Source organism: Staurois parvus, unplaced genomic scaffold, assembly GCF_062004578.1.
Source record: "Staurois parvus isolate SC_StPar_1 unplaced genomic scaffold, SC_StPar_1.0 ptg000686l, whole genome shotgun sequence".
In the NCBI taxonomy this organism is placed as follows: Eukaryota; Metazoa; Chordata; class Amphibia; order Anura; family Ranidae; genus Staurois; species Staurois parvus.
Genome location: NW_028318482.1, coordinates 2,937,317 through 2,964,598, shown reverse-complemented (window position 1 = coordinate 2,964,598; position 27,282 = coordinate 2,937,317). Strand labels below are relative to the sequence as shown.

At 42.7% G+C, this 27,282-nt stretch overlaps 1 protein-coding gene across 6 annotated transcripts in view; it reads right to left on the bottom strand.

Annotated features, from left to right (window-relative positions):
• Window positions 1-27,282, bottom strand: part of LOC149447453 (myosin-binding protein C, fast-type-like) — a 209,830-nt gene that overhangs the window by 92,587 nt on the left and 89,961 nt on the right. For all 6 annotated transcript variants that reach the window (XM_089652564.1, XM_089652563.1, XM_089652561.1 and 3 more), the window contains 7 exons: window positions 23,996-24,064; window positions 18,515-18,726; window positions 12,382-12,514; window positions 4,240-4,364; window positions 836-941; window positions 579-745; window positions 321-486 (listed from right to left, as the gene is read on the bottom strand). In XM_089652564.1, coding sequence (XP_089508690.1) covers window positions 321-486; window positions 579-745; window positions 836-941; window positions 4,240-4,364; window positions 12,382-12,514; window positions 18,515-18,726; window positions 23,996-24,064 — 978 coding nt within the window. The remainder of the gene's footprint in view (window positions 1-320; window positions 487-578; window positions 746-835; window positions 942-4,239; window positions 4,365-12,381; window positions 12,515-18,514; window positions 18,727-23,995; window positions 24,065-27,282) is intronic.

Genomic DNA, 27,282 nt, shown 5'->3' with positions numbered 1-27,282 from the left:
TTACAGAGCTTTACTGTCTTTTATTTTTTCTTTTGGGACAGTACACCCAATTTTTGATTGTTGTATAGTACAGGTATTGTACTGTTATACATTACAGTACAGTACTTCATACTGTGTAAGAGTTATGCAAATAAAAGAAAAGTCATCAAGTTGGTGTTTCCTTTGTCCTTTTCTTTGTTCTGAATATTGTAATCTACATACTAAATACAATTGCTCATTTAATGACCAAACTCGCTTGACGACCAGTCTCCTGGAACATAACTCAGTTATTAAGCGAGGGATGCCTGTATTCAATCTTGCATAAATATTTTTGCCATTACCTGCCCTTATGGGTCATTGTGATGCGTTTGCTGGGTCTGATTTCCACTCCATTTTTAAGCCACTTGCCGGTCACTTTCTCATCAGAAACCTCACATTTAAATATCGCCTGTTCAGCTGCCTTTACTGTCAAGTCAGCAATGCCCTGTAAGACTTCCAGTTTCTTATCTGTAAGCATGATAATATCAGTAAGACTTGGTATAACTCAAATACACAAGAAAGGATCATTCAGCAATGGCTGTGATTTCTCAACACTGTACCTTCCACTACAAGGTCAGCCTCGCATTCTCCACCATTGGTCATCACTGAATAACGTCCAATGTCATCTTTGGTAGCTTCATTTATAATCAAAATGTGTTTTCTACCATCTTTTTTGAAGCGGTATTTAAACGTCTCCTGACGAGTTAACTCTACTCCATCTTTCATCCTTACAAAAAGATACAGGAAAGCATTAATATAAACACTGGTTAATATATTGTATTTTAATTTCGAAAGAAACATATAATGTTACATGTACCAAGTCACTTGGGCCCCTTCTTCAGAGACCTCAACTTCTAATTCCACTTTATCTCCCACAAAAACTTGTTGGTCCTCCAATGGCTTCTCAATTGTAACAGGAGGCTCTGCAATGCACACAATATTTTATTGCAATAAGGATCGTGTAAATATGCTGAATATGTATGAAAATATTTCTATATCTTTCAAAATTTTTATATGTAGCTCTTATTTCATTAAAATTTTACAAATCCCCATCAGACATGTACTGAATATCCCCCATTGATACTGAGAGTGTTCACCATGCAGCTCAGGATTTTCAAAGATAAATGAATCACCTATTAAAATGGCAACAAACAGACTGTTTACAAAATGTCAGAACTCAAATTGTAAAATTTAATAAAAATGCTAAATTTGACAATGACAATTTTCCTATTCACTTGCCAAATTTGGCATTTTGCCTATTTGCATAGTTGCCAAATGTGACAATTTGCCAGTTATTCTGAGTTATTTTCTCTATAACTTGCTTCCAGAAAGAAATACCTGTAGCCAGGTGCTTTGCCAAAAAGTGAGTAAGAGAAACACTGGCTACAGCTTCACTTTGCAGCTGCTTCTCTGCAGTGCTGAAATGGTTAACAGCTATTTCAGCAAAAGGAGGGAGCTGTGGAGTAGGAAGAGTTCAATAGAGTCAGTCATCAACGCACTGTGGGAACTGTAGTCTGAAAGAGATGCTTTGCTGTGTAATCAAGAGCAGGAGCGTAGCTACAGGAGTCACAGGGGTCACAAGTGCAATCCGGCCCCATGCTGCAAGGGGCCCGTGCACCCCCCCTGTACGTCTGGGTAGGAGGAGCGGTGGGGGCGGCTACATACAGGGGAATCCATCTCTTCAAGTTCCTCCTGCAGCCGCTGAATGACTGCAGTAGGGAGAGGAGGAGAAGCGGGCATTCAGTGGCTGTAGGAGGAACATAAAGAGATGGATTCCTCTGTGTGCAGCCACCCTTGCAGCTCCTCCTATCCTGCTTCTTTCTGCTGCCCCCTTTCCCCATGCTTCTTTCCACCTCCTCTGTCCCCAGTAGCTGCAGGGCTCTGAGGTAACAGTTTCTCTCTCAAAGCCCAGAGCCAGCAATGACAGTTGGCCAGTCAAATTCAGTACAACCAGTCAGTTGGGTTTTTTGGTTCAATCCCTCTCTGTGACTATAGCTGCCAACAGTGATAATTTTATTCTGACAATGGGGAAAACTCCCACTGTCAGAATACAATAGCACAGTGGGAGGGATTCCCCTATCTACACTGACTGAGATGATGGGAGAATCAAGGGATTTTCTTTCCTTGTAAATGTGGTGGAAGAAAAGAAAATTGTATAATCTATGGGCTGCTCAAGAGTGTGTGTTTATACAGTATATATATGTATATATTCTGTGTATGTGTATATATATATATATATATATATATATATATATATATATATATATATACACACACACACACACACACACACGTGTTTCTGATCTTTGGGGTGCATACCCCAATGTAATAGGCTGTGCACACTCATGTCCAAAGGCTTCCTGGTGAAGAAAAGTAAAAAGTCTCCGCTGAAGCCCCTGGCCACCCCCCCCCCCACCAGTCAGTATAGGAACCCAGAGTCGGTGCAGCAGGCCTGGGATGGGGGTTGGCAGGAGGCAGGGAGGGGTAAGAGTGGGAGGGGTTGTACTTGGTCCCTGGGCAAAAATTTGCCAATCAGCCCCTGCTCCCCCCTGCAGCTATGCCGGTTCCCTCTCCTGTTGACTGCTGCAGGGGATTTGTCAGGATGGAGAGTCAGTGATCTGTACCAATCACTGAGTCTGTTCATTCATAACTAAGTCCTAGTAAACTGTGTTTACTATGCTTCAGTTTATGAATGGACAGGAAGCTCTGTACAGAGCTATTCCTTTCCATTCAATTAGTGCATCTGAGGATGCAGAGTAGGAGATTGAGGGCTGAGTCCTCAATCTTCTTTCTCTGTCTCAAAGGTAAACATCAGAGGTATGTTTAGACCCCTGGCATCTCACCTGAGCCCCCCAACGGGGCTTCTTAAAAAAATGTAAAAAATAATTACAAATAATATTGTAAAAAAATGTTTTAAAAATGTGAAAAAAAACTGCTGACACCAGTGATTCAACTACCAGAGTCACAACTGTCTCACTTGCGACTGGGCCCTGGCATTCCACCACTGGACTCAGAGGGAATGGCCCTGGCCTGGGGTCAAGGGGTCCTTCGTGGTTTCTTGCACTAGGGCCCTGAATGGTCTTGTTACACCACTGATCAAGAGCTTTTGAGCTACATTTCACAGGGAGGAGATTGCTGGAGGAGGGTATACTATACTGAACACAGCTTCCTCTTGCCATGAGATAGCCCAAAGAGTGCACATTGCTGTCCAGTGTGCACCACCATTGCTGTATATCGGTAGCCTGAGTGGGATCCGGAATACTTAGTTCAGGGGTGCTGACAGACAGAGTCACCTGGGTTCAGAGCTAAGAGTGGACTAACCACCGTGTGTGACAAGATGGTGAGCTGTAATATCGCTGGGACTAGCAAGCTGCTACTGTGGAGATTTAGTGCCTGCTGCTATATAGACTGAGCCCTTTAGGAACTGACCATACAGCCATCTAGTAGCCTTATTTGCTGCCTGCAGGTGTCACTGGGACTGTAAACATGTGCACCAATGGTACCACTGGACCCCAATGCTAGCTGACTGAAGAGTTGGGTCTAAAGACTACCCCTTTACAGTTGCTACACAGAGTCCTTTACCTATTGATTATGCTAAGAGGAACCTCTCAGAGGACATTACACCATATAGTAGCCATTCTCCTAGAGTGCACTCTAGACTAATTACAGTTTTATAATTATAGTTTATGTATTGGTTCCAGTCTAGTGGTACAGAACTCTGTATGCTAATTTATGTTCAACCCACCATTAATTTTAACCCCTACCAATACATTAATTTACCAATAAATGGTCTTGAGGTGACTTTCATTCAACTAGGTGTGTCAGAGGGGCTGAGGTTGTTCCTGGAGAAGAGGTGCAGAACAGAGAACCCAAATTACCAAGCACTGCAGTTGCAAAATCTTCACTATAGGAAATATCTTCAAACCATATTTCTGATGCCTTCTCCAACCTGGCTTACCAGAATCCACTTACTCCAAAGAACCAGAGATGCCTGAAGTCTAAGAACATAACTTGGCATTATCTCACCACAAAGGTGACTTCAATCACATTCCTCTGCCCCATTCCTTGCGAAGCAAACAGACTGTAAGATGTTGTCAACAGAATTTCAGAAAGACATATAACTCTAATCTATGTAACTGTTCCATACATGAAAGCAGTGGATTTGTTTACTTTAAAACAATTTTACAAGTAAAATGTCTACCATAACTAATTAAAGCTTACCTTTAACATAAAGTTCAGTTTGACTCCTCTCATCACCAACTACACACGCGTATTCTGCATCATCTGCCAGGCTACATTTGTTGATTGTGAGTACTCTTCTCAGACCAACATTCTCAAACACATATCTAAAAATAAAAAAATAAATGCATGGTCCCATTTTAAGTGGAAAAGTCTTCTTAACACACAGAACGTTTTACTTGAAGTCTGTGTAGACACTATATACTTTTTCGTTCTCAAACAACACTCTAGCTATTTATCCAGATACTTTCAATTTTCTGGCATACTCATCGTTCTGATTGCAGAGCTACTTGTAAAGCCAAAGGTACTTCAGGTTTTGAGACTAAATCTATAAGTGTTTTTATTCTCAAAGATACTTATAGTTTGGGAGGAACCTGGAAAAGAGTTGTATGATACCTGTTATATCTGTAACAGAGTTATTTGTTTGGTTTCTTAAAGTGATATTAAAGGTTGTTTTTTTTTTTGTTAACAAATATGTTATACTTATCTGCTCTGTGCAATGGTTCTTGGGTCCCCCGCTGGCACTCCAGGCCCCTCCCTCCTGCCATGTCACCCCATAGCAAGCAGCTTGCTATGGGAGCTCCCAAGCAGGCTTGCTCTATGTGTCCATTCACACATGGAGCATAGCTCGACCCCGCCCCTGCTCCCCCCTCATTGGCTCAGTGGCTAATGGCTCCTGCTGTTGTCTCAGTCAATGGGAAGAGAGAGTTCTGGGAAGCTCTTGTGCACATTGCTGGATCATGATGGGGCTCAGGTAAGCATTAGGGGGGCTGAGAGGAGAGCTGTGCACAGTTTCTTGTTTATGCATAGAATGCATGGCGGTAAAAAACCTTGAGCCTTTACATCCACTTTAACAGACTCAATTCATAATGATCTAGAAATCACATAATACAGTTTTTAAACTAGTAATTTGTCTTTGAGATGTCTTCCAGTATGCTTTTGTTCATGTACGAGGTTTTAAGTATTAATATAGTAAAACTATTATTGCATTGCTGCAAATGTTATACATTATAAGGGCTCATTTGTTTTTGACAAAATAAAATTGGTGCAGTTGTTTTGGTTTCAGTAGTTTTTGCACCAATTAGAAGAGGGTAGAACTCCCTGAGAGACATTTCTTCAACTAGAACAACTCACCTCCTCCTCCTCTATGGGCAAATGTAACTTGTTTACGGTGTGTTCTGCTTACATTCGAGATCAGTTTGAGATGTTCTGAAGTCATTTACTGATTAACAGGTCCAATTGACCTACTTTTGATCTCCTTCTCACCAACATTTAATTCTCTTGAAGTCAGTCTGATTCAAGGTGCTTTTCCATACCCACTGACCAGTATGGGGAGAGAATCAGTTCTAATGCAAAAAAAAGCAAGTGAGCACAGGGCTGCCAACTGCAGGAAAAAGAGGATAACTCAACTGTCATCTTCAATGTTAATGGTGAGCTCATCAAAAAAGGCAGCTCGGAATAGACAATAATAACTATATCGAAATCGAAATCAGAAAATATTGTATCTTGCTATAAACTTTTATAAGTGCGTCGATGTAAATGTATGTTTATCGTAGTTATCAAGGTATATAATGTATTCTGAAAGGAGTCCTGTCATGATAATACCCTGGCTGTCATACTGATGCTTTGGTCAAATGATCGTACAAGAGTAATTGTAACTTGCAGTTTACAAGACAGATGCAAAGGTAGAAGCTATAATATAAAGCAGGTTCAGGATGGCAAAAACATGCATACGTTGCAGAATAATGAAAGCTGCACAAACATATGAAAGTTGCACAAACATGGACTCTTTATAGCAATGTCCCTGTGACTCAATCAGGGTTACATGTGGCATTGTCCCTATAACACTCTATAACAACAGAGACTTAAGCTGAGAATTACTACTTCAGGAAAACAGCACAGAACATAGCCACGTGATCAGGGGCGGACTAACAACTCATGGGGCCCCCAGGCAATAGGGGATCATGGAACCCCTGTGTCCTCTCCCACAGTCAAACCACACCCAAAAAAGCCTATGAAAGGTACCAGGGGCATATCATGGGGCCCCCTACTGACCCTGGGCCCTGGATGGTCAGTCCGCCCCTGCACGTGATTATCCTCATAAACAGGGTTCCACACAGTGAAGTCCAGGATAACTCTGGTAACAGAGGTAAACAGCTGGGGGATTAAAAGTCTAAGGATGCAGTGTCCCCCAATGGAAATAGTGCATTCTGGTAGCAATCATGGTGGTGCTTCGCACAATAGCTGGGACTTCTATAGAAGCTATGTGCTAGTATGCTCTGGCCTAACAGCCCCCACACTAGTTCTGTCAGTTCAGGGCCTCTCACCTGGCTACAGATCATTTTCCCAGTTACCTCTGCCACATCAGTTGTGCCCTTTCTGAGCTGCAGGAGAGAAGCTGAGAAATCTATCTTCCCTGAGCATGTCCAGGAACCCAGGGAGTTGAGGGAAAAGGCATTAAAGGGGCCTGTGACAGAATTTAAACATGGTGAGTAAATGGGACCTCCAGGACATCACTAGCAAAGAACAAAAGTGGTAAAAAAAACCCTATTTTCTACAACTTTTTGTTGTTGAATTCTTTTTCTAGGTCTGGTGGAAAAATTACGAAGACAGAAAAAAGCTGTGTAGCGGGCATTTTCAGAAAGAGGCTAGCAATCCCTGTATTTCTCTTATGAGAAGGGCAGTTATAATAAATACATTTTTCAGAAGGTATAAAATGTACTGTACACCAAGAACCTATTTATTTTTTGTCCCTGATACCTTTAAGCACACCTCTTCCAACCAGCAGCATGAGGTGTGCTACAGCCATAAAAGCCCACCAGCCACCCACCTGATACACTGTTGGTGTGAAATCAGTTACATAGGTACATAGTTGGTCAGTCTGAAAAAAGACAAAAGTTGATCTAGTTCAACCATGTGAAAAAAATCAGGCTAAACCTGGGAATAAGCACAGATGCAGAACCAACAAGAAAATCATACATCTATGATGGATCCAATACTACAAGAAATAGGATGCAAACTTTTAGGCCTAGTTCATGCAAGTGTCAGAGATATAATTTTTTTTTCTGCACGCGTTCCGCAAGAACACAAAGAAAACTATTGTTCTCTATGTGCCCTGTTCACACCACAACACTGGTATGAAGTGTGGATTTTTTTTCTGCACAGGAATCTGCAATGTGTACAACTCATTGAAACGTACATGAAAACTGATGTAAACTCGCGTCTCTGCAAGTGAAATCTGTGCATTTTTCAATCGGTTTTTCTGAACTTATGGTGTGGACAATGCCTCACACTGCAAAACTGACCGTCTTTTTTGTTTCACTAACAAGAGGCTTATGAAGGGGTGCCCACTGTGCATGCGCGAGAAGCGCTGTGCTTTGTGAATGGCCCCGTAGTCTTGTGGGACCTGCCACGTGTCCCAGAAGTCTACAGGGAGGGACGGGGGGGAGGACAACTTCCACTTCCGATCTCCTTAGGTGATCACAGCAGAAGTGTGAGTGGGTACCTGTCAAATTGGGGTACCCACTCCCCAAAGGTGCCAATCCTTAATGGGGAGCGGGGGACAAAGGCTTAAAGCGGAACTTACCATTTTGGGTGGAGCTTCGCTTTAAACTTTATTGCAAGCTCTTGGGAGGCCAAAAACAATTGGTTTAGCCCTCCTTCTCACGACCAGTTAGGTGCATATGGCAGATTCCTATGGCAATCTTCTTGGGGTTGGGGTGACGTGTGTATGAGAACAGCTATGGCTGATCAGCCAGTACATGCAATGACAGGCTGAGAGGAGCCATCGCTGTTCGCATATATCTGCAAAACCAAGGGCTAACTGTGGTTAATGTCAGATGTCTGAACCTAGACATATCTTTCTGCATCCAAGGTTGTACATCTGTGCCTGCCCCCAGTTAACCATTAGATGTGTAGATACATGTGAACAGTTAATGCATTGTACAGGCTACACAGCCACAGGTTTTCTCATACGTCTGTGATCCCAGCCAAAAGAATCCTCAGTATGCACCTAATTGCCCTGCAAAGGAGAGATTAAAATGATAATAAGGCTTCATGTACACGGGACGTTTCTGAACGATGGAAACTGACTGCTGGAAAACGTAGGTTAAAAAATGTCTGTTTAGCTGCGTTTGCATAACTAATTTATGTGCGTTTATGCACGTTTGCGTTTAGAAGTGTTTTTTAAAGATAAGCACAGGAGAACCTCCCAAATGCCCAGAATGCACTGAAAAGTGGTAAATTACTATTAACTATTTTAGACTGTTTCAGAGAAATACAGAGAGTAGAAGCAGAGACAGCAGTATGTGTTGAGATAATTAGGTCTGGGTTGCTCATTAACATTTCTTTTGTTTCCAAGGGTGGGAAAGGTGTCTGGTGAAGTGAGTCATTAAGGTCACCTGGCTGGGGGTCTTCATAAGAGATTTGAGGTGTGAATGGTCATTAACATATCTTTTGTTTCCAAGGGTGGGAGAGGTCTGAGGTGTGAATTGGTCATTACAATGTGTGACAAGCTTGGTAGGAACATCCTGTGTTAAATGTTTTGTCCATCTGAGCACCTTGAAAACGCTTTGCATGCATTTTTCACGATGAAAAAAGGATCTGGACAGCATTGGGAACTGGAAGAGTTAAAAAAAAATTTAAACGCTTAAAACGTGATTTGCAGCATTTAGCCACGTTTACAAGCATTTTGTGTTTGAAACGCTGATAAAATCGACGTCTGAATGCAAGTTTGTTGTGTTAAAATAAACGACTGTAAACTCAACTGCCTGTAAACGACTGTAAATGAAGATGTGTCCATGGACACATAGGAAAACATTAGGGTGAGTTCAGGGGCTTCTGAAAAAAACGCTGAACAGCTCCTAAATGAGTTTAGCAGCTGCAGTGTACATGAGCCCTAAGTCCTCATGTACACCGGATGTTTTTACAACTGCTGTTCTTGGCTTTTGATGTTTTTACCTACAGCCAGTAAACCCCCCAGCATGTTACCCTATGTGTCCATGCACACATAGACTGTAATCAACATTTTTGACTGGGATGTTTTTTGTTTGGAAAAAAACCCAGGACTAGTGGGTTTCTAGAAGAGTTTGTTAGCTGTAAAAATGCTCTATTGCTCAAAAACACAGCAAAATGTGGTAAAATGCAGTAAATCATGGCAAACTAGGGTTTTTGGACTTTTTTGGACAAAAAAAAAATTTTTCTGTAAGAAAAACCGATAAAAAACGCAAATGCGAAAAAATGCGGCAAAACACTAATACAAAAAGCTAAAAAACGCTGAAAAACTCACGTTTTTAACATGACTTTATACAGCTAACGTTACCAGCGTTATTAAAACGCCCAGTGTGCATGAGCAATAGAGGCTATTTAGAAAAAAAAAATAACAAACATGTCATCCTTACCTGCTCTGTGTAGTGGTTTTGCACAGAGCAGCCACAATCTTCCTCTTCTCAGGTCCCCCACCGACATTCCTGTCCCCTCCTTGCTGCCATATGCCCCCAGAGCAAGCAGCTTGCTATGGGTTCACCCAAGCAGACTCGCTCCTGAGCCGCTGCTCTGCATGCCAGTTCACACACAGAGCCATGTCTTGGCCACGCCCCCTCTCTCTCCTCATTGACTCACCGTCTGGCTGTGAGAGTCCCTGGAGAGCCAAGGATCTCATGCACATCGTGTGATCACAATAGGACTCAGGTAAGTGTTCTACTGCACACAGAAGGTTGTTTACATAGAATGCATGAAGGTAAAAAAACCATGAGCCTTTACAACCTTGAGCATTTACAAGCAGCAGCTTGGTATTCATCAGCTTTGAAGATAGATTAGGTTGGGAAATAGATGGAGGGGTAAGAATAAAGCAGGCATTATGTACTGTAGCAATTATACACAAACAGAACAGTAGATTGACAAAAAAACCCAAATATGTAGATAGTAAATCAAGCATTATGCTGTAGCTGAGTGCCCATTTGCTCCTCATGCTCAGATGTAGGTCCCTTTAATTTCTGTAGGCATCTGCTGCCCTCTACTGTCTGTATTGTTTATTTTCATTTAAGTAGCAAAAAATAAGAAAACCCATTGGTGATTAAATACCACAAAAAGAAAGCTCTATCCGTGTGAATCAAATGAGAACACTTTAGTCTGGGTACAGTGTTGCATGACCGCGCAATTGTCTGAAAACTGAAAGCTGAAAATTGGCCTGGGCAGGAAGGAGGTGAAAGTGTCCAGTACTGAAATGATTAGTCATTTGTTACTTACCACAGAGTTAGTTGATTATAGACAGCTACTTCCTGTCCCTGCTAGCTGCATCAGAAACCCCAGAAGAAGGAATTGGAGAGAGAGAAGAGCTGAGCCACATGATCTTAGACACACAGGAGCTGCTGTAATACACTCTGGTGAGTGTATTTTGTGGCGGTGGGAGAGCTGTACTTAGGGGAATGTATACTGGCAGGGGGGATGTCATATTGGGAGGTACTGTACTGGTTGGGAGGGATCTGTATTGGGGGGAGAGGGGAGCTTTACTGGTTGGGGAGGAGCTTTATTGGTAGGGGGGATCTGTACTGGGGGGAGTTGCACTGACGTGGGATGGGGGGCACACAGCCTGGCTGACTTTCTCTAGATGCGTGAGGCTAAACCCCCCAGGAAAACAATAATCCATGACCCTGCTGCGCTGTCAGAGCTGGCTTTCATGCAGACCCAGCTGCTGTAGTGAGCACCATCCCAATTGATACCAGAGTACTCTAGTTCCAGTGGGATGGCCCCCCTGTGCCATCAGGCCTTGGATTCCTCCAGTTGTTTGCATATGTTATGTTAGTTTTTCTTCCATTTCCATTTTGCATTTAAAAAAAAAAAAGGCAGTAAAGCTCATGAACATTAAATCCTATAGAACTCTTGACACTGGTCAGTTGCAGGTCTGCTGCATTTTTAGTGCACGTTTGGTGCGGTAAAAAAAACAAAATGCACCTCCCCATTGAAATGAATGGAAAACTCATCAATTTTAGCGCATTTTTGCAACAAAGCAGTTTGAAAGTAGCTTTACAGAAGTAGTGATTCTGAACCAGGGGCGGACTGACAACTCATGGGGCCCCTGGGCAATAGGGGATCATTGGGCCCCTGTATCCTTGCCCACACTCAAACCACACCCAAAAAAGCCTATGAAAGGTACCAGGGACATCTCGTGGGGCCCCCTACTGACCCCGGGCCCTTGGGCAGTGCCCGAGTTCCCCAATGGTCAGTCTGCCCCTGTTCTGAACTAGACTTTTAGAGTTTGTAGAATTTTATGAAGACTATGCTATGCAGCCATATTACCATGACTGAGTCACAAAGATATTGCTGTGAAGAGTCCATGTTTGTGCTTCCTTAATAATCTGTTTTGAATTTGTATTGTTTTGCAGTGTATGATGTCTTTGCCAACCTGAACTTGTTTTGCACTATCGCTTCCAACTTTGTACCTGTTTAGTAAACTGCAAGTTACAGTTACCTCTTTTAAGGTCATTCGACTGATAACCTTTTCTTTTGAGATGCTATGTATATGTTAAATTTTTTATATTCTTATACACGGTTATATTTTAGATGATACAGTAGTGTCCCTTTAAAGAGAACCAGTCACAATGATTTTTGGCGTGCACAGCACTGAGCGTGCTCTGTGTTTTGATACGCTCTGATGCCTTTTCATGCTCCCCTACGAGGGGCAGAGAAATCCCAACCCAATCATCAGCAAGAAGCAGCCACATATTGATTCCATTCATGTATGCCATGTACGCATGCGATGTACTGCTGCCAATGACATTACTCCTGCAGATGATGGCTGTATTTATGCAGACTGGAAATTAATTTTATAGTCCCCCTTTTAATTAAAGAGGGGTATGAAGAAGCAGTCCTATTTTCTCCAAGAGGTAATGTTAATGGGGCTAATGTAAGAAAAGTGTGCTAAAAACATTGCTGGTTGCTTATTGCAGCCAATCTTCTAACTCACATGTCTGCCAGCTAGAGCTGAACATGGAACACATATTCTGACTGATTGTTATGGGCAACAAGAATTGTATGCTGCAAATATTTCATCCTTAAGCCCCAGAGTGAGTAATTTTGAACAAAGAATTACAATTCTCATTGTTAGCCACATTCACTGTCACTTACTTGGCACTAGGTTTTATCACTTGCCCATTCTTCATCCATTTAACAGGCAGGTCAGGGTTTGTCAACTCTACTTGAAGTTTAATCTTCTGACCTTTGTCTACTGTATAGCAGTTATCTAATCTCTTTTTAAATGCTGCAGAAGAAACAAAAAATGAAAGTTATATGGTTAATATATCCTAAATTTAGACATCTGTATGTAGAGTTGGACATAGACAACAGAAAGTAGTAGCTGCTCATCATGTGATGTGCCATACTCTGTTGGCAGTTCCACTGTATCATTTGCTTGTGCCTGTCTCTGAACATTACAGACCACCATGGAACTGATACCTTTCTGTGCAGATTACTGATCTAGTGGCATTAAGTAGTCTAATCTGAACTGTAGTTATTTTGATCTGCAATTACCATATGTCTGAAATCTTAAAGCAGAATTATAGCCTCCCAGGAAAAAAAATGTGCTGCAGCACAATTATAGGTATATGTACACTAGGGATCAGCAAATCTGCCTAGGTTCCTTTCATGGTGGGTTTTTTTAATCCTACATGAAATCCAAACAATACAAACTTAAATAATTGAATACCATTAAATCTATGAGAGAGGGATCTTGATATTAGCTACTGGCTAATTTATAAGTTAAAAGGCAAGGTATTGTGAAAAAAACAGCATGGAAAACTGTCATTGGCACTGTCTTGGGTGCATCTAAGAATACCGTAAAGCTGAGAGATGGTCCTTTTTTATGCAACTTAGAGGGTGACATGAAAAAAACACCAATCATTTAAAATTACATGCTTGAGAGATACCTTTGAGCTGTATGTGGTGTTACAGAACAGTATGATTTTCATGGACAGCAATGACACCATATTCTAGCATCACATATTTTGGATGTATGATTGATTGATTTTTTTTAACTTTTACTTCTAGTTTGGATTAAATACAACAGCAGCACCTCAATATGATTTATTTCAACTTGAAAAAGGGCTCTTTTTAGGTAGTTTTGTCTAGGATATGTCATTAACTATTCAACATTAATAGCCCTGAATTGAACAGCGGAACCAGCAGCCATAATAGAGATCTAAAATCTATATAAAAGTTTACTCTTAAAAAAAGCAGAAGGTAAAACACTCACATTTGTAGAAATTGGACAGTGGCACAATAGTTTTACCAACCTTTCAGTGTCTGCCACCCCTCTCTGCCAATCCCTGCATTGGCTGCCATTCATCCAACAAATTAAATTCAAAATATTAACAACAACTTACAAAGCCATCTACAACTCGGCCCCCAGCTACATCACCTAGTCTCAAAATACCAACCAAATATCTCTCTTTATTCCTCCCAAGACTACCTGCTCTCTGGTTCCATTGTCACCTCCTCCCATACTCGTCTCCAGGACTTCTCCTGAGCCTCTCCCATACTATGCAATTCCCTACCCCAATCTGTCCGACTATCTCCTACTCTGTCCACTTTTGGTGATCCCTGAAAACTTGTTGCCTAACAGGATAGGCTTCCTGCCCATCTAACAATTGTACTTTTATTTTCTCCATCAGCTCATCCCCCACAGTTATTACCTTTTGTATTATTTGATCCTCCCCTTTTAGTTTGTAAGCTCTAACAAACTCTAACACATTGTAAAGTGCTGTGGCGCTACTGTTGGTGCCATATAAATCTTTTATAATAATAAAAAAAAATAATAGAAAAAAAGCATGAATACCTAGGATAGCCATCCAATCTCGAATGAGATAAGCAAGATTAAGAACTTTATAGCACAATACCTTAACCTCTTCATGCCGATTCTACGCAAATATGCGGCCTCTCGGCCGCTGGGCCTTGATGCCGAGCGGGCTCATATTTGCGTACCATTTGTAAACAAACGTACTGAGAGCGCGCGCCCTGCACGCTCCCATCACGTATCGGCATCCCACGGAAAGGTCCTGATCACTCATTGCGATCCAAACATGTAACTGCCATGACAGCCAATCATGGCAGTCATATGACACTAAACCCCACCCTCCAGGTGTCAGAAACCCCTTAAAGGGCTGGCAGCACCAGCGTGAAGGGGTTAAGTAGATGGTCAAGGACTTCAGGAGTCAAAGAACTACCTTAGGTCAGACTGACTGACAGGCAGAGGGGAAAAAAAGATTTCAAAGGTTAACCAATATACACAGGAATGAGAAGGGCAGTAACACCAGAAACATGATAAGCAAGATAAGCAAATCCATTCACAAAGACAACCGACAGTGACACTAGAACTTGACAAGGAAAGACCCCCTGCAGGGCCTGTCTTCCTGATCCTAGACATAGGACTATTAAGTCCTCTGTCTTGACCTGATCCAGTAAAGCATCCATAGCCACAGAGAAACCTCAGCCAAAAAACTAAGAACTGTCACTTGTTTAAGTACAGGAGAAGGGAAGATATTTAAAGGAACTTTCCCTAGAGGCTTTGAATCAGAGGCTTTGACTCCAAATAATCGGAACCCATGAGAACCTCTGAGCTTTGTATCTCCCAAGAGGAGTGTTTTCAGAAGGGTTGCAACACGAGCTGTCTACTGACAGTTTAATGGAACACAAAGCCCTCCAGTGATGGGTTCTTCCTGCTGTGCAAGAAATATAGCACAGAATGGAGACTATAGGATGAAGAGTCCCATAAGACAAAGTGGTGCCTCTACAGGAACCATGTGGTTGAGTGTAACATACCAGTATTATCCAGCATTGGGAATGGATCACTCACCCCTTCATAGGGAGAATACTCAAGCTGTTCCTGAGTTGAAGGTCTTATAGCACCGAAGTGATATCCAGCAAAGTCTAGGTCAAGAGACTCACTCACATCACAATAGGAACATCCCCAAAAAGCAGGTACCAAATGTTCCAAGGAACCAGACTTGATTCCCAGACGTATGGATAGTCCTGAAACAGGAATGCTTCCACGATGAGGGGGTGGAGAGCCACCAAACTGACCTTGGGAAACTGAGGGTTCTCAAGGATTATTATATCCACAAGGTTTAAAGTGCTTCAGCAAGGATCTAAGCTGGTCAGCCTCGTTCATTAGTGACTGATAGTTACCAACACTAGATATTTGTATGGCTCCAACTAGTAGAAGCCTGCAAGAGTTTGGCCCTTTAAGAGAAGGCAATATCTAAAAAAGGCACTAAAAGAGATGTAGGGTCCAGTGCTGTCAACAGCTACAAATGCCCTTGAAGAATACTGAAGGGTCAGGGCCCTGCTAGAGGAGGGAGCAGTGGAAGTGGTCTCAGCTGACTTTGAAACTCTCTTTGAGTACCCTCTGGACCCTACCCCAGTGGTAGAAGGATTCTCCTTAAGGTGTTTAATCCATTCTGCCATGATCTGGCACCACCAACACATGATGAAAGATACAGTAAGTATATCTTCAACCCTTCTACTGATATCTCTGTTAACATGAATCACTGAAACATTGACACTGGGCATGGACCACTATCAGTGAATCCTCCCTAAGAGTAAATGTTTTGTTACAATCTAAGGTGGGTCCAGAACTCTTCAGGGTGCCTCCAGTCTGCATAGAAGAAGTTCTCAAACAGCAGGTGTACTGGAAAGGCGTTTGCACCTGACTCAATGCCTGTAACAGCGCTTTGATCCTTCAATTGCAGAGTGAAATGCACTGCATCAACAAGGTATGAAACAACCTTGTATATCTGAGTCAACTGTGGAAGATTGTGGTAATCCAAAAATTGGGTTTGCTTTAAAAGGGTATAATGTTGTATAAAGAAATGGGCACAGTTTGCTTCATATATTATATGGTAGTCTGAGGGTATATTGATGTTTTAATAGTGCAGTTAGAATCGTTATGTTTTCTTGGGTACACGTGGAAAGGGAGATATAAAGTGCCTTCAAATTGACTTTATTGATCTGCAGTCTGAACACTACACAGAATTTCTGTAAAATATGGGGAATGAGGTTAGGTAAACACAAAACTAGATTTTTGATCCCAGGGAGGATGCCACATACATACAATGTTAATTTGTAGTGATGTCATGCTACCTGTCAGGGCAGGGCTGTAAAAACGGACAGGCAGGCCTAGTGACAGGGTAACGCACTGACTGACGACAATCACCACCAACAGACCGAAGTCCCTCAGGATGCGGAGTCTAAGTCCAAGGCTGCCCTTCACCAGGGCCCCTGATGGTGGGGATGGACTTAACGCAGCCAGGAACCAGGTCGCGGCCCCCGAGACTCCCCGGCTGCGGTAATGGCCGTCGCCAATGGCGTGTAGCTGGTAGGAAATAACAATAGCGTAGTCAGGCAGGCCGGGTCGACAACAACGGGACAAAAACGGTACAAAACAGTAGACAAGAATCACAGGTCACGGGCCGGGTTCAGCAACGGAAGATCAGATCAAAGGAAAGCGCAGAGAAGGGTCTAGTCACAAGCCGAGTCAGATACCAGAAGAGTCACGAGAGTATACACAGAGCTGTAGCAACACAAAGAAACAAGTCACAAGTGCAAAGAGCATGTGCGGATCACAGGCTTATATGTACTCAGCCACACCCCTCTGGGAGATGGACCTCAGAGACCTGAAGGCATAAAAAGACTCTCACCATGCTCTGCAGAAACCCAAGATGGACGCCAGTACATGAAGCCGCACAGTCTCTGGAAAAGGTAGGACCTTGACACTACCTCCACCCCAGTAAAATCTTTGTTGTTGCTAATATAGTGAGCTAAAAGCTTAATGGCCAGAACAAAGAGAAGCATGGACAAACTCCAGTCTTGCCTGATACCTCTAGCTATTGGAAGGTTGCCCATTGTATTTTATGAAGGTCGATGGATGTAGAACACTTTGACCCAGGTGACAAGTCTGTGTCTAAACCCCCAGTGATTCACAAAATGGAGTCAATTGCCATTCTGCTGTCAAATGATAAAAGCATAACAGAAAGAGATCTTTATTTGACTAAGAACCAATTAGAGAATCCTTCTGATATTGTCTCTGGCTTTATGCCACATGAAAAAAAGCTGTTTGAAAAGGTATTGAATCTGGTAGCAATTATATTTACAAATAATTTTATATCAATATTAATCAGTGATACAAGGTAATAGAGCAAGTAGTATTGTCAGAATAGGAACATACTTGTGGCAGCTGTAAGTGGCTCAATACCAAAGCTTTTCTTATTTGAATGCTATTATAAGTTTGAGTCAGGTAAGGGCTATAAAGGTTAGAAAATGTTTTATAGTCGTTGGCAGTAAAGCCATCTGGATCTGGTCTTTTTCATGCTTTAAAGAATTTAATAGTGGAACATCAGAAGGAATGACTTCCTCCTCTATTAGGATCCAAAATGATTGGGGAATGTTTCCTGTTTAACTGTGTTTGATAAAGTTTAGCTAGGTTAGTTTGTATTGTATGAAGAAAGGATTTAGGAATACTAGTCAGTATGTCATCCTCAGTCTTGATCCTAATTTGTTTGAAGGAATGCCCTGGGTCACACAATTAGCCTGGAGTGTATCTGCTTTAATACCCTTTATATAGAATTTATGCTGGATCCATTTTATGAATGGGTGAGGCATGAATTAAGGTCAGCTTTAGCACAGAACAAGGCTGCCCTGTTTGTGGGTTAGAGATCAAATTTAGATTTGTTGACACAAGCCTTATAATTTTTTGTTCTTCAAATTGAGTCATGGAGTCTTGCACCATGTCTTTTACAGGATGTATGGTAGTAGAAATAGTGGGCACCATCTTAGCAGCTACTCAGGCTAAGGCTTACTGGATAGTTTTCAAACCAAGTCTGTGCATTTGTGGGGCTAGGGCTTTGGTGTGCAAAGACCCACGTCATAGCAGATTAAAAATGGGATGGGTTGCCAGGATGGCATCAATGGTCTATGGTGAGTCAGAGGTCCCCTAGAAAGCAGCCTCAGTGGGCTTTATGCATGCCTCTCCCTCCCCCCTCATGGAAGGTGTACTTTAATTTTCTAATAATGGTCATGCCCTCTCCATTCAATCACTAGCCAATCTAATATAATTCAGTTATTCAGGGGTGATGAAATATTCAGTTACTTTACAACTGTATCTACTCATGTATTTCTCCCCCATAGAATTTGGAAGTTAAGCAAAACATAGTCAGGTTGGACAATTCAACCATTAAATGAAAAACCAGCATTCTTCCCTGAAAAATACCTTCACTTTTTATAATTTGCACTTTCTTTTTCTTCAGGCGCTTTAGCATGCCTCTCAAGTCGGTGACACCATGTTGAAAGGCAATTTTTTCATACTCGCTTGGCTTAGCATTTTTCAATATTTCCCAGACATGAGGAGGAATATTATCCATAGGATCCTCATCTCCTTTTTTCTTTTGTTGTTTTTCTGCTTGTTCTTTCTTTTCCCTCTCTCTGCAATGAGTGAAAGTAAACCGATATTAATAACTGAGGTGGATCCAGCAATGGTGGCTACTAGCCTTTAACATGCAAATATTACTTGCTTCAAAATTATGTTTGATTTCTATGTGCTGGTAGTTTTGAGTGTCAGGTATTACAGAAGCCTTAAAGGCATTCCCTACCAATGTATGCAGGTGGAAGATCGGGAGGAATGTTTTCTTTCCCATGCAAATGCAGATATCTCCTAAGAAACATGACTACTCCAACAGCTTCCCTCATTAGATAAGTCTTCTTGTGACTACATAAAGCTTCATAAACCTTTTGGTATTTAGTTCCATTGTTAACATAAATATGAGCTGCATTTACAACTTGGTGAAAAAACTTCAGGAGTCATTGCTATTAAGAATCACAAAATGATCTGGAGGCACTGATGATACAGGAAGCAGAAATTGGTCTTCAAGCCCATGTTTAGTGTTCTTGATTATCACCCTTCTTTTGAGTTCTTGCTGTCTCAAATTCCTGGGATACATACTTTTCAATGCAGCCGTTTCTGCATGGTGGGTGTCATTCTTTGCCATGAATGATGCAAATCAGTGCCAAAATATTTACAATAGAAGGGAAATGTCGACCTCTATGTTTTGGTGATAGTTATATGTTTGGGGTTAACTAGGCTAAAACGTTAAGGGTTGATGGATAATTAGGCTAAAGGTCAGGGGTGAGGGAGGTAATTTCAAGGGTTAAGGTCAGGAGATTTTTTTTGCTGTGTATTATTTCTTGTGAATTACTTTAAAATCTTTTAGACATTAACAAAATAGTAAAGAAAAGCAAACTTGGAGCAATTGTTTTCTTTATCACAGAAACTGTTCATCAAGGATTTTGAGCTATCAAAGGCAGAACCTACACACTTGTAGGGCATGACAAATTGACAAATAAATGACATATCAACTGTTTTGGGAAAGGTTCTGATATAATATTCATACTGAAAAAAAATATACAGAATACCAATTCCCATTAAAGTAAACATACCATATGCGCATGAAAGGCATATGGTATGCGCCTTCAAGTGGGAAGAAGGTTTTTTTTTAAATTTAAGAGACATGCAGGGGCTTCTATTGCTGATAAATAACAAAAATGCAAATTCCTGGGCTATCAATTGGAACCTCTGACTTCAATACTTTACTGATCCTGAAAAGTTGTGCTTATCAGAAATTCTGACTTAAAGAATATATAAACCCAACATTTCATATTCTTGATCTGTGTCTGCTGTACCATGCACTTGTAAGAAAACGTATCTTGTTCTCTTTGCATTGCTTCCTTTGCATGAAATCCCTGGTGTTCCCTCTGCTTTCCCATTAAAAACTGACCACTTTAGGCAGCAGAACAAAATGTGGTCAGTTCTCTAGCTGTGCTAGGAAATTAGCCTGCTCTCCTCCAATGATCAGACTTGTAGGTACACACACCCCTCCCTCTGCACAGCCTTTCATGGGTACATTCAGCGTGCTTCTGTTTATCCTCCCCCAGCTCTTCTGCAGATGAGAACAGAGGCTATGTGATCACTTATGCAAAAAGTAAAAAAGTTATTTATAAAGATATATACAGTATATATATCCTTAAATGTGGTGACTGCGTTTGTTTTTTTATTTGCACTGTTTTTCTTCTATTTTCACTTGTTGATCTGGCCATTAAAAAACTTATTGTCCCAATTCTAGATAAAGGAGTAAAGGAGGTATCTTTGGAAGCACAATGTTCAATCTGGAAAGAGGGTAGTGTGAGGTGCACTAGCAAATTTAGATGGACTTGATACACAAATTAAAGCAAAGCTCCAGCTAACACTCTTTAAGTAGTTACAGCAAGTTTTTTTTCCATTTGGGATTATTATTATTATTATTATTATTATACAGTATTTATAAAGCGCCAATAGTTTGCTCAGCGCTGTACATTACAAAGGGAGACAGAACATGTGACAGAACAATACCAATACAATGCAAAACATGAGGGGATCAAGGGCCCTGCTCTTTCGAGCTTACAATCTAGGAGGGAGGGGGTGGTGGCACAGGAGGAGATAGCTGTGGGGGATGGAGTGGTAGGAAGAGTGGAGGAGGGAGGCAAGTTAGCAGGGGGTGGGGTAGGCTTCCCTGAAGAGATGGGTTTTCAGGGTGCGCCTAAAGGAGAGGAGAGTAGGTGATAATCTGATGGGTTGGGGCAGGGAGTTCCAGAGGATGGGTGACACCCTGGAGAAGTCCTGGAGGCGGGCATGGGAGGAGGAGACCAGGGAACTAGAGAGAAGGAGGTCTTGTGAGGAGCGGAGTGTGCGTGCTGGGCGGTACTTGGATATTAGGTCAGTGATGTAGTTCGGGGCAGTATGGTGGACAGCTTTGTACGTCAGCGTTAGGATTTTGAATTTGATTCGTTGCGCAATCGGAAGCCAGTGGAGGGATTGGCAGAGGGGGGTGGCGGAGACAGAGCGGTTGGAAAGGTGAATGAGTCTGGCAGCCGTGTTCAGGATGGACTGAAGAGGGGATAGCCAGCGGCGAGGCAGGCCAGTGAGGAGGGAGTTGCAGTAGTCGAGTCGTGATATGATGAGGGAGTGGATGAGCTGTTTAGTGGTTTCTGGGGTTAGGAACGTGCGGATTTTGGCGATGTTGCGGAGGTGGAGTCTGCACGAGTTTGTTAAAGATTGGACTTGGGGCTGGAAGGATAGGTTGGAGTCCAGAATGACACCCAGTACTCTGGCCTGCAGGGCGGGTTTGATGGTAGCGTTGTTGGATGTGACGGAGAAATCAATGGGGGGTGGTGTCCGGGCTGGGGGGAAGACAAGAAACTCGGTTTTGGAGAGGTTCAATTTAAGGAAGTGGAGCGACATCCAGTCTGATATGTCGCTCAGTAGGTGTGTGATTCGGGCTGAGACCAAGGGGGTGAGGTGGGGGGTTGAGAGATAGATTTGTGTGTCGTCGGCATAGAGGTGGTAGTTGAAGCCGTGAGAGTGTATGAGTTGGCCAAGGGAGGAGGTATAGATGGAGAAGAGAAGGGGCCCGAGGACAGAGCCTTGAGGGACCCCAACAGAGAGGGGGAGTGAGGGGGAGGGGGTAGCATTATAGGTAACGCTGAAAGAGCGTTGTGACAGGTAGGATGAGATCCAGGAGAGAGCAGAATCTCTGAGGCCGAGGGAGTGTAGTTTTTTGAGGAGGAGGGGGTGGTCGACTGTGTCGAAGGCCGCAGAGAGGTCAAGGAGTAGGAGCACTGAATAGTGTCCATTAGCTTTGGCGGTTAGCAGGTCGTTGGAGAGTTTGAGTAAGGCAGTTTCGGTGGAGTGTAGGGGACGGAAGCCGGACTGTAGGGGATCGAGGAGGTTGTTGTCGTTGAGGTGAGAGCATAGGCGGGTGTAGACTAGGCGCTCGAGGAGTTTAGATGTAAATGGGAGCAGGGAGATGGGTCTGAGGTTGTTCGGGTCATTGGGGTCCAGGGAGGGCTTTTTAAGTATGGGGGTGATGTGTGCATGTTTCAGAGGGGAGGGGAAAGTGCCTGAGGAGAGGGAGAGATTGAATATGTGGGTGAGGGAGCGTAGGATGGAGGAGGAGGAAGGTCGTAGGAGTTGTGAGGGGATAGGGTCGAGGGGGCAGGTGGTGAGGCGGGCATCAGAGAGGGTCTTGGAGACTTCCTCGATGGTAGTAAGGTCAAAGGTGTGGAGTGTTGGGGGAGCTTCAGTATGAGGAATGTAGGGTGGGGTGGAAGAGGAGGTCAGAGCAGTGGTGGGGCCGTGGGAGAGGGGTGATGAGGGGGTAGCTGAGTGAGGGTGAAGGGGGTTGGAGAGAGTTTGAGCAGCGACAAAGTCCCTGCGGGTTATGTCAAGGGGGAGGGGGGATAAGGGGGTAGCTGTGTGAGAGGGGACAGGTTGAGAGGGCGTGTGAGTTGCGGCAATGTTCTTGCGAATTGTGTCAATTTTGTTTTTGAAGTGATTGGCAATCTCAAGGGCAGTGAGTGAAGTGCTGGGTGGAGGTGGGGGTGGAGAGAGTAGAGAGTTGAAGGCAGAGAAGAGTCGGCGAGGATTGGAGGAGAGGGCCTTGATGAGGGTCAAGAAGTAGGCCTGTTTGGCAGCATGGAGGGAGGAGGTGTAGGTGCGGAAGGCAGATTTGTAGCGGGTGAAGGCTTGTTTGGATTTGGTTTTGCGCCATAGTCGCTCCAGGGCACGACTTTGTCGTTTGAGGGTCTTGGTGTGATCAGTCTGCCAGGGCTGGAGCGGTCGGGGTCTGGTGTTGCGTGTGGTTAAAGGCGCTAGTGAGTCAAGGGCTGTTGAGAGCGCATTGTTGTAGGCGGTCAAAGCCAAGTCGGGGCAGGACAGGGGGAGGATGCGGTCATGGAGTTGATCAGCTGCAGAGTGGAGGGAGGCAGGGTTAAGGTTGCGGAGGTTACGGCTGGTAGTAGTGTGACATTTGGAGGGGTAGGCATTGGAGGACGAGGAGATAGAGAAGGTGATCAGGTTGTGGTCAGAGAGAGGGAAGGGGGTGTTAGTGAGGTTGTGGGGAGCACATCGGTTGGAGAAGACAAGATCAAGGATATTTCCGTCGGAGTGGGTGGTGGATTGTATGCACTGTGCAAGTGCAAAGGAGGAGGTTAGGTGGAGGAGACGGGCTGTGTCCGGGTTGTCGAGGTTGACAGGGATGTTAAAATCCCCAAGAATTATGGTGGGTAGCTCAGAGGAGAGGAAGAAGGGTAGCCAGGAGGAGAAGTCATCCAGGAAGCGAGGTATGGATCCAGGAGGCCGGTATATCACAGCAATCTTCAGGGGGGTTGGGGAGAATAGTCGGACGCAGTGGGCCTCGAAGGAGGAGAAGGATAGGGAGGGGGGGTTTGGGAGGACTCGGAAGGTGCTCTGCGGTGACATAAATAAATAAAAGCTGATCATTGTAAGAACCCCTAAAGTTACATGATTTGTCTCAACCCTATAACTGCCACTTTTGATGGACAGCTTGGTCTTTTAAAGGAAGTCAAAATATAAAACTTACCAGCCAGAACAACAGTTGAAAATATTGGAAAAGGAAAAAAAAAACCTAAAAGAAGAAAACTAAAGCGGCGCCACATCTAAAAATTGGTAAGCTACAATTTAATACATTTTTGGTTTTGGTTTTAATGATACTTTAATAATATAACAATATTTAATATTATACTGTATATCCCAAAGCACATATAAAACACCAATCAGCAACACATTTGTGAACAGTTAAAATGATGTTAAAATACATATTTCTAAATATTTGTCAGTTTGCACCCAGAAGAAGTTTATTACGTTTTTTTGAGGAGGGCACTGAAATCAAGTTCCCCAGCATCATCTCTTCTTTTTCCCTCTGCACTGGTTCTAAATGCAAAAACAAAGAATCATTAGCCATTTTTACAGTTCTAGATTTAAATATTCCCATCATGCACGATTAGCAACTCTGCATACTCGAAGTAAGCTCCCGGTAAGCTTGAAAATATGTTGTATTATATTATTCCTGATGACCACATATTCTGGACAACTACACAGAAAGTGAGAAGAAGAGGCTGATTTACTAAAGGGTTTGAGAATGTTCACACAACAAAATCTGTGAAGGTTTGTTTCTGTTCTATATTCATTAGTGATGAGCTGAACGTACCTGGGTTAGGTTTGGGGCAGGTTTGCAGAACATTACTAAAGTTTGGGTGCAGGATCCAAACCCCACTGAAATCAATGGTATTATAAAATCATAATGGCCCTTTTTTAGGCTAAAAGGCAAGGGATTGTCAAATGAATGGCATGGGGGACTGGGCAACCTGGGGGACATCAAGAAAACTTTGATGGGGAGTAGTGATTTTAGTAATGTTTAAAGTGAAACATAAAAGTGCAAATTTTAAATAACATGGTTGGGAGATGTCCTGACTCCATGTAAAGTGGCATACCTGTGTGATGTACAGTTGTGTTCAAAATAATAGCAGTCAGACATCAATAACCTGATCAATCACTGTTTTTGGTAGAAATGATATTTCTACATGGCAAATAATTTACTAGCAGGTGTAGTAGAGTAATAGAAATCCAACAGACCCAACAGTTATGACATGCATGCTGCTGATTCTGTGTCATTGAATCACTAATTGAAAGGGGCATGTTCAAAATAATAGCAGTGTGGAGTTCTATTAGTAAGGTCAGTCATTCTTTGAAAAACAGGTGGACATTATTGCCCTTATTTAAGGAAGGAAGGCAGCAAATGTTGTACATGCTGGTTACAGTGCATTTCTCTCTGAAATTCTGAGGAAAATGGGTTGTTCCAGACATTGTTCAGAAGAACAGCGTACCTTGATTAAAAAGTTGATTGGAGAGAGGAAAACATATAAAGAAGTGCAGAAAATGATAGGCTGCTCAGCTAAAATGATCTCAAATGCTTTAAAATGGCAACCAAAACCTGAAAGACGTGGAAGAAAGTGAAAAACTACCATTCGAATGGATAGAACAATAGCCAAAATGGCAAAGACTCAGCCAACAATCAGCTCCAGGAAGATCAAAGAAGGTGTAAAGTTCCCTGTGAGTACTGTTACAATTAGAAGACGCCTATGTGAGGCCAAGCTATCTGCAAGAAGCCCCCGCAAAGTCCCACTGTTGAAAAAAAGACGTGCTGAAGAGGTTACAATTTGCCAAAGAGCACATTGACTGGCCTAAAGAGAAATGGCGCAACATTTTGTGGACTGATGAAAGTAAGATTGTTCTTTTTGGGTCTAGTGGCCGGAGACAGTTTGTCAGACGACCCCCAAACACTGAATTCAAGCCACAGTACGCTGTGAAGACAGTGAAGCATGGTTGCGCAAGCATCATGATATGGGGATGTTTCTCATACTACGGTGTTGGGCCTATTTATCGCATACCAGGGATCATGGATCAGTTTGAATACATCAGAATACTTGAAGAGGTCATGCTGCCTTATGCTGAAGAGGAAATGCCCTTGAAATGGGTGTTCCAACAAGACAACGACCCCAAACACCAGTAAACGTGCAACATCTTGGTTCCAGACCAACAAGATTGACGTTATGGAGTGGCCAGCCCAATCCCCGGATCTTAATCCAATAGAAAACTTGTGGGGTGACATAAAAAATGCAGTTTTTGAGGCAAAACAAAGAAATAGAGAAGAACTATGGAATGTAGTCCATTCATCCTGGGCTGGAATACCTGTTCACAGGTGCCAGAAGTTGGTTGACTTCATGCAACACAGATGTACAGCAGTTCTCAGAAACAGTGCTTATACAACTAAATATTAATTAAGTGATTCAAAGGAAAGCAAAATCTTCAAACATTTTTTAGTTTATATAGTGAATGTTTGAGTTTGTAAAGAAGAATACAAACACTGCTTTTTTTTTTTTTAACAGTCTAATATTCACTTTTCTTCAATTTTTTTAAAGGAACAACACAAATTTGATATATTTTTCTTCATGTTTTGATTTGGAATAGAATGTGTAGTATTCCCAATGCATTTGTGTGTATGGAAATAAAGGCTATTAGAAGGATTTTCAGCTTTATTCACTTTATTAAACACACTGCTATTATTTTGAACACAACTGTATATAACCTATTACAGCAAAACTGATATTTAGGCCCATTTCACACGGGTCGGAATCCGCTTGTTCATCAGAGGATCTGTCTGCTGATCCCCTGCTTAGCAGAGTAGAGTAGGCGGATGAGAGGTCCGTGTCCACTCCAATTATGTAGAGAGGACATGGACATAGCCCGCTGTGCTCTATGGGCAGTTGCATGTAAACTGACCAGCTGTCCCTTTACGGAGGGGAACGGATCTCCTGCCCTTTGTTTTAGTGGATCAGACAGAACTGAATGTAGGTGGGTGTAAACGGACACAAGTCTGTTTACATCTGCCGCTTCATAGAGGAGAATGGAAGATGCTATCTGGTCCACCTGAAAAATGGATAGGTGGACCAGATCAGGCTGCTAGTGTAAACAGATCCTTACAAAGGAAAAAGTGTGTTTAACCAGTTCTCGCCATGCCTATATTTATTTCAGGTACTTATATAGCGCCGTCAATTTACGCAGCATTTTACATATATATATATTGTACATTCACATCAGTCCCTAACCCTCAAAGGGCGTACAATCTAAGATCCCTAAGTCACATTCATGCATACACATACTAGGGCTAATTTAGACAGGAGCCAATTAACCTACCAGCATGTATTTGGAGTGTGGGAGGAAACCCGAGTACCCGGAGAAAACCCACGCAGGCACAGGGAGAACATGCAAACTCCAGGCAGGAGGTTCCGTGGTTGGGATTCGAACCAACGACCCTAGTACTGCCAGGCGGAAGTGCTATAGTAAAATGACGGCCAAGTGGGACTTCTGTCGATCATTTGATCACCGCCTCATGTGCCCAAGGGGACGTGCTGCAGCAAGATCTGTCACCGGCTGTGTCCATCGAACACAGGCGATAACTGATCTGTGTGCCAGCCCGTTGCTGGTATTATGTGACTGATGTGACCGATCACAGCAGGTCACATGATAAGTGTAAACAATGAATGGTTTCCTTTCATGCCATCCATGGTATACAATTATGTTGATAGTTG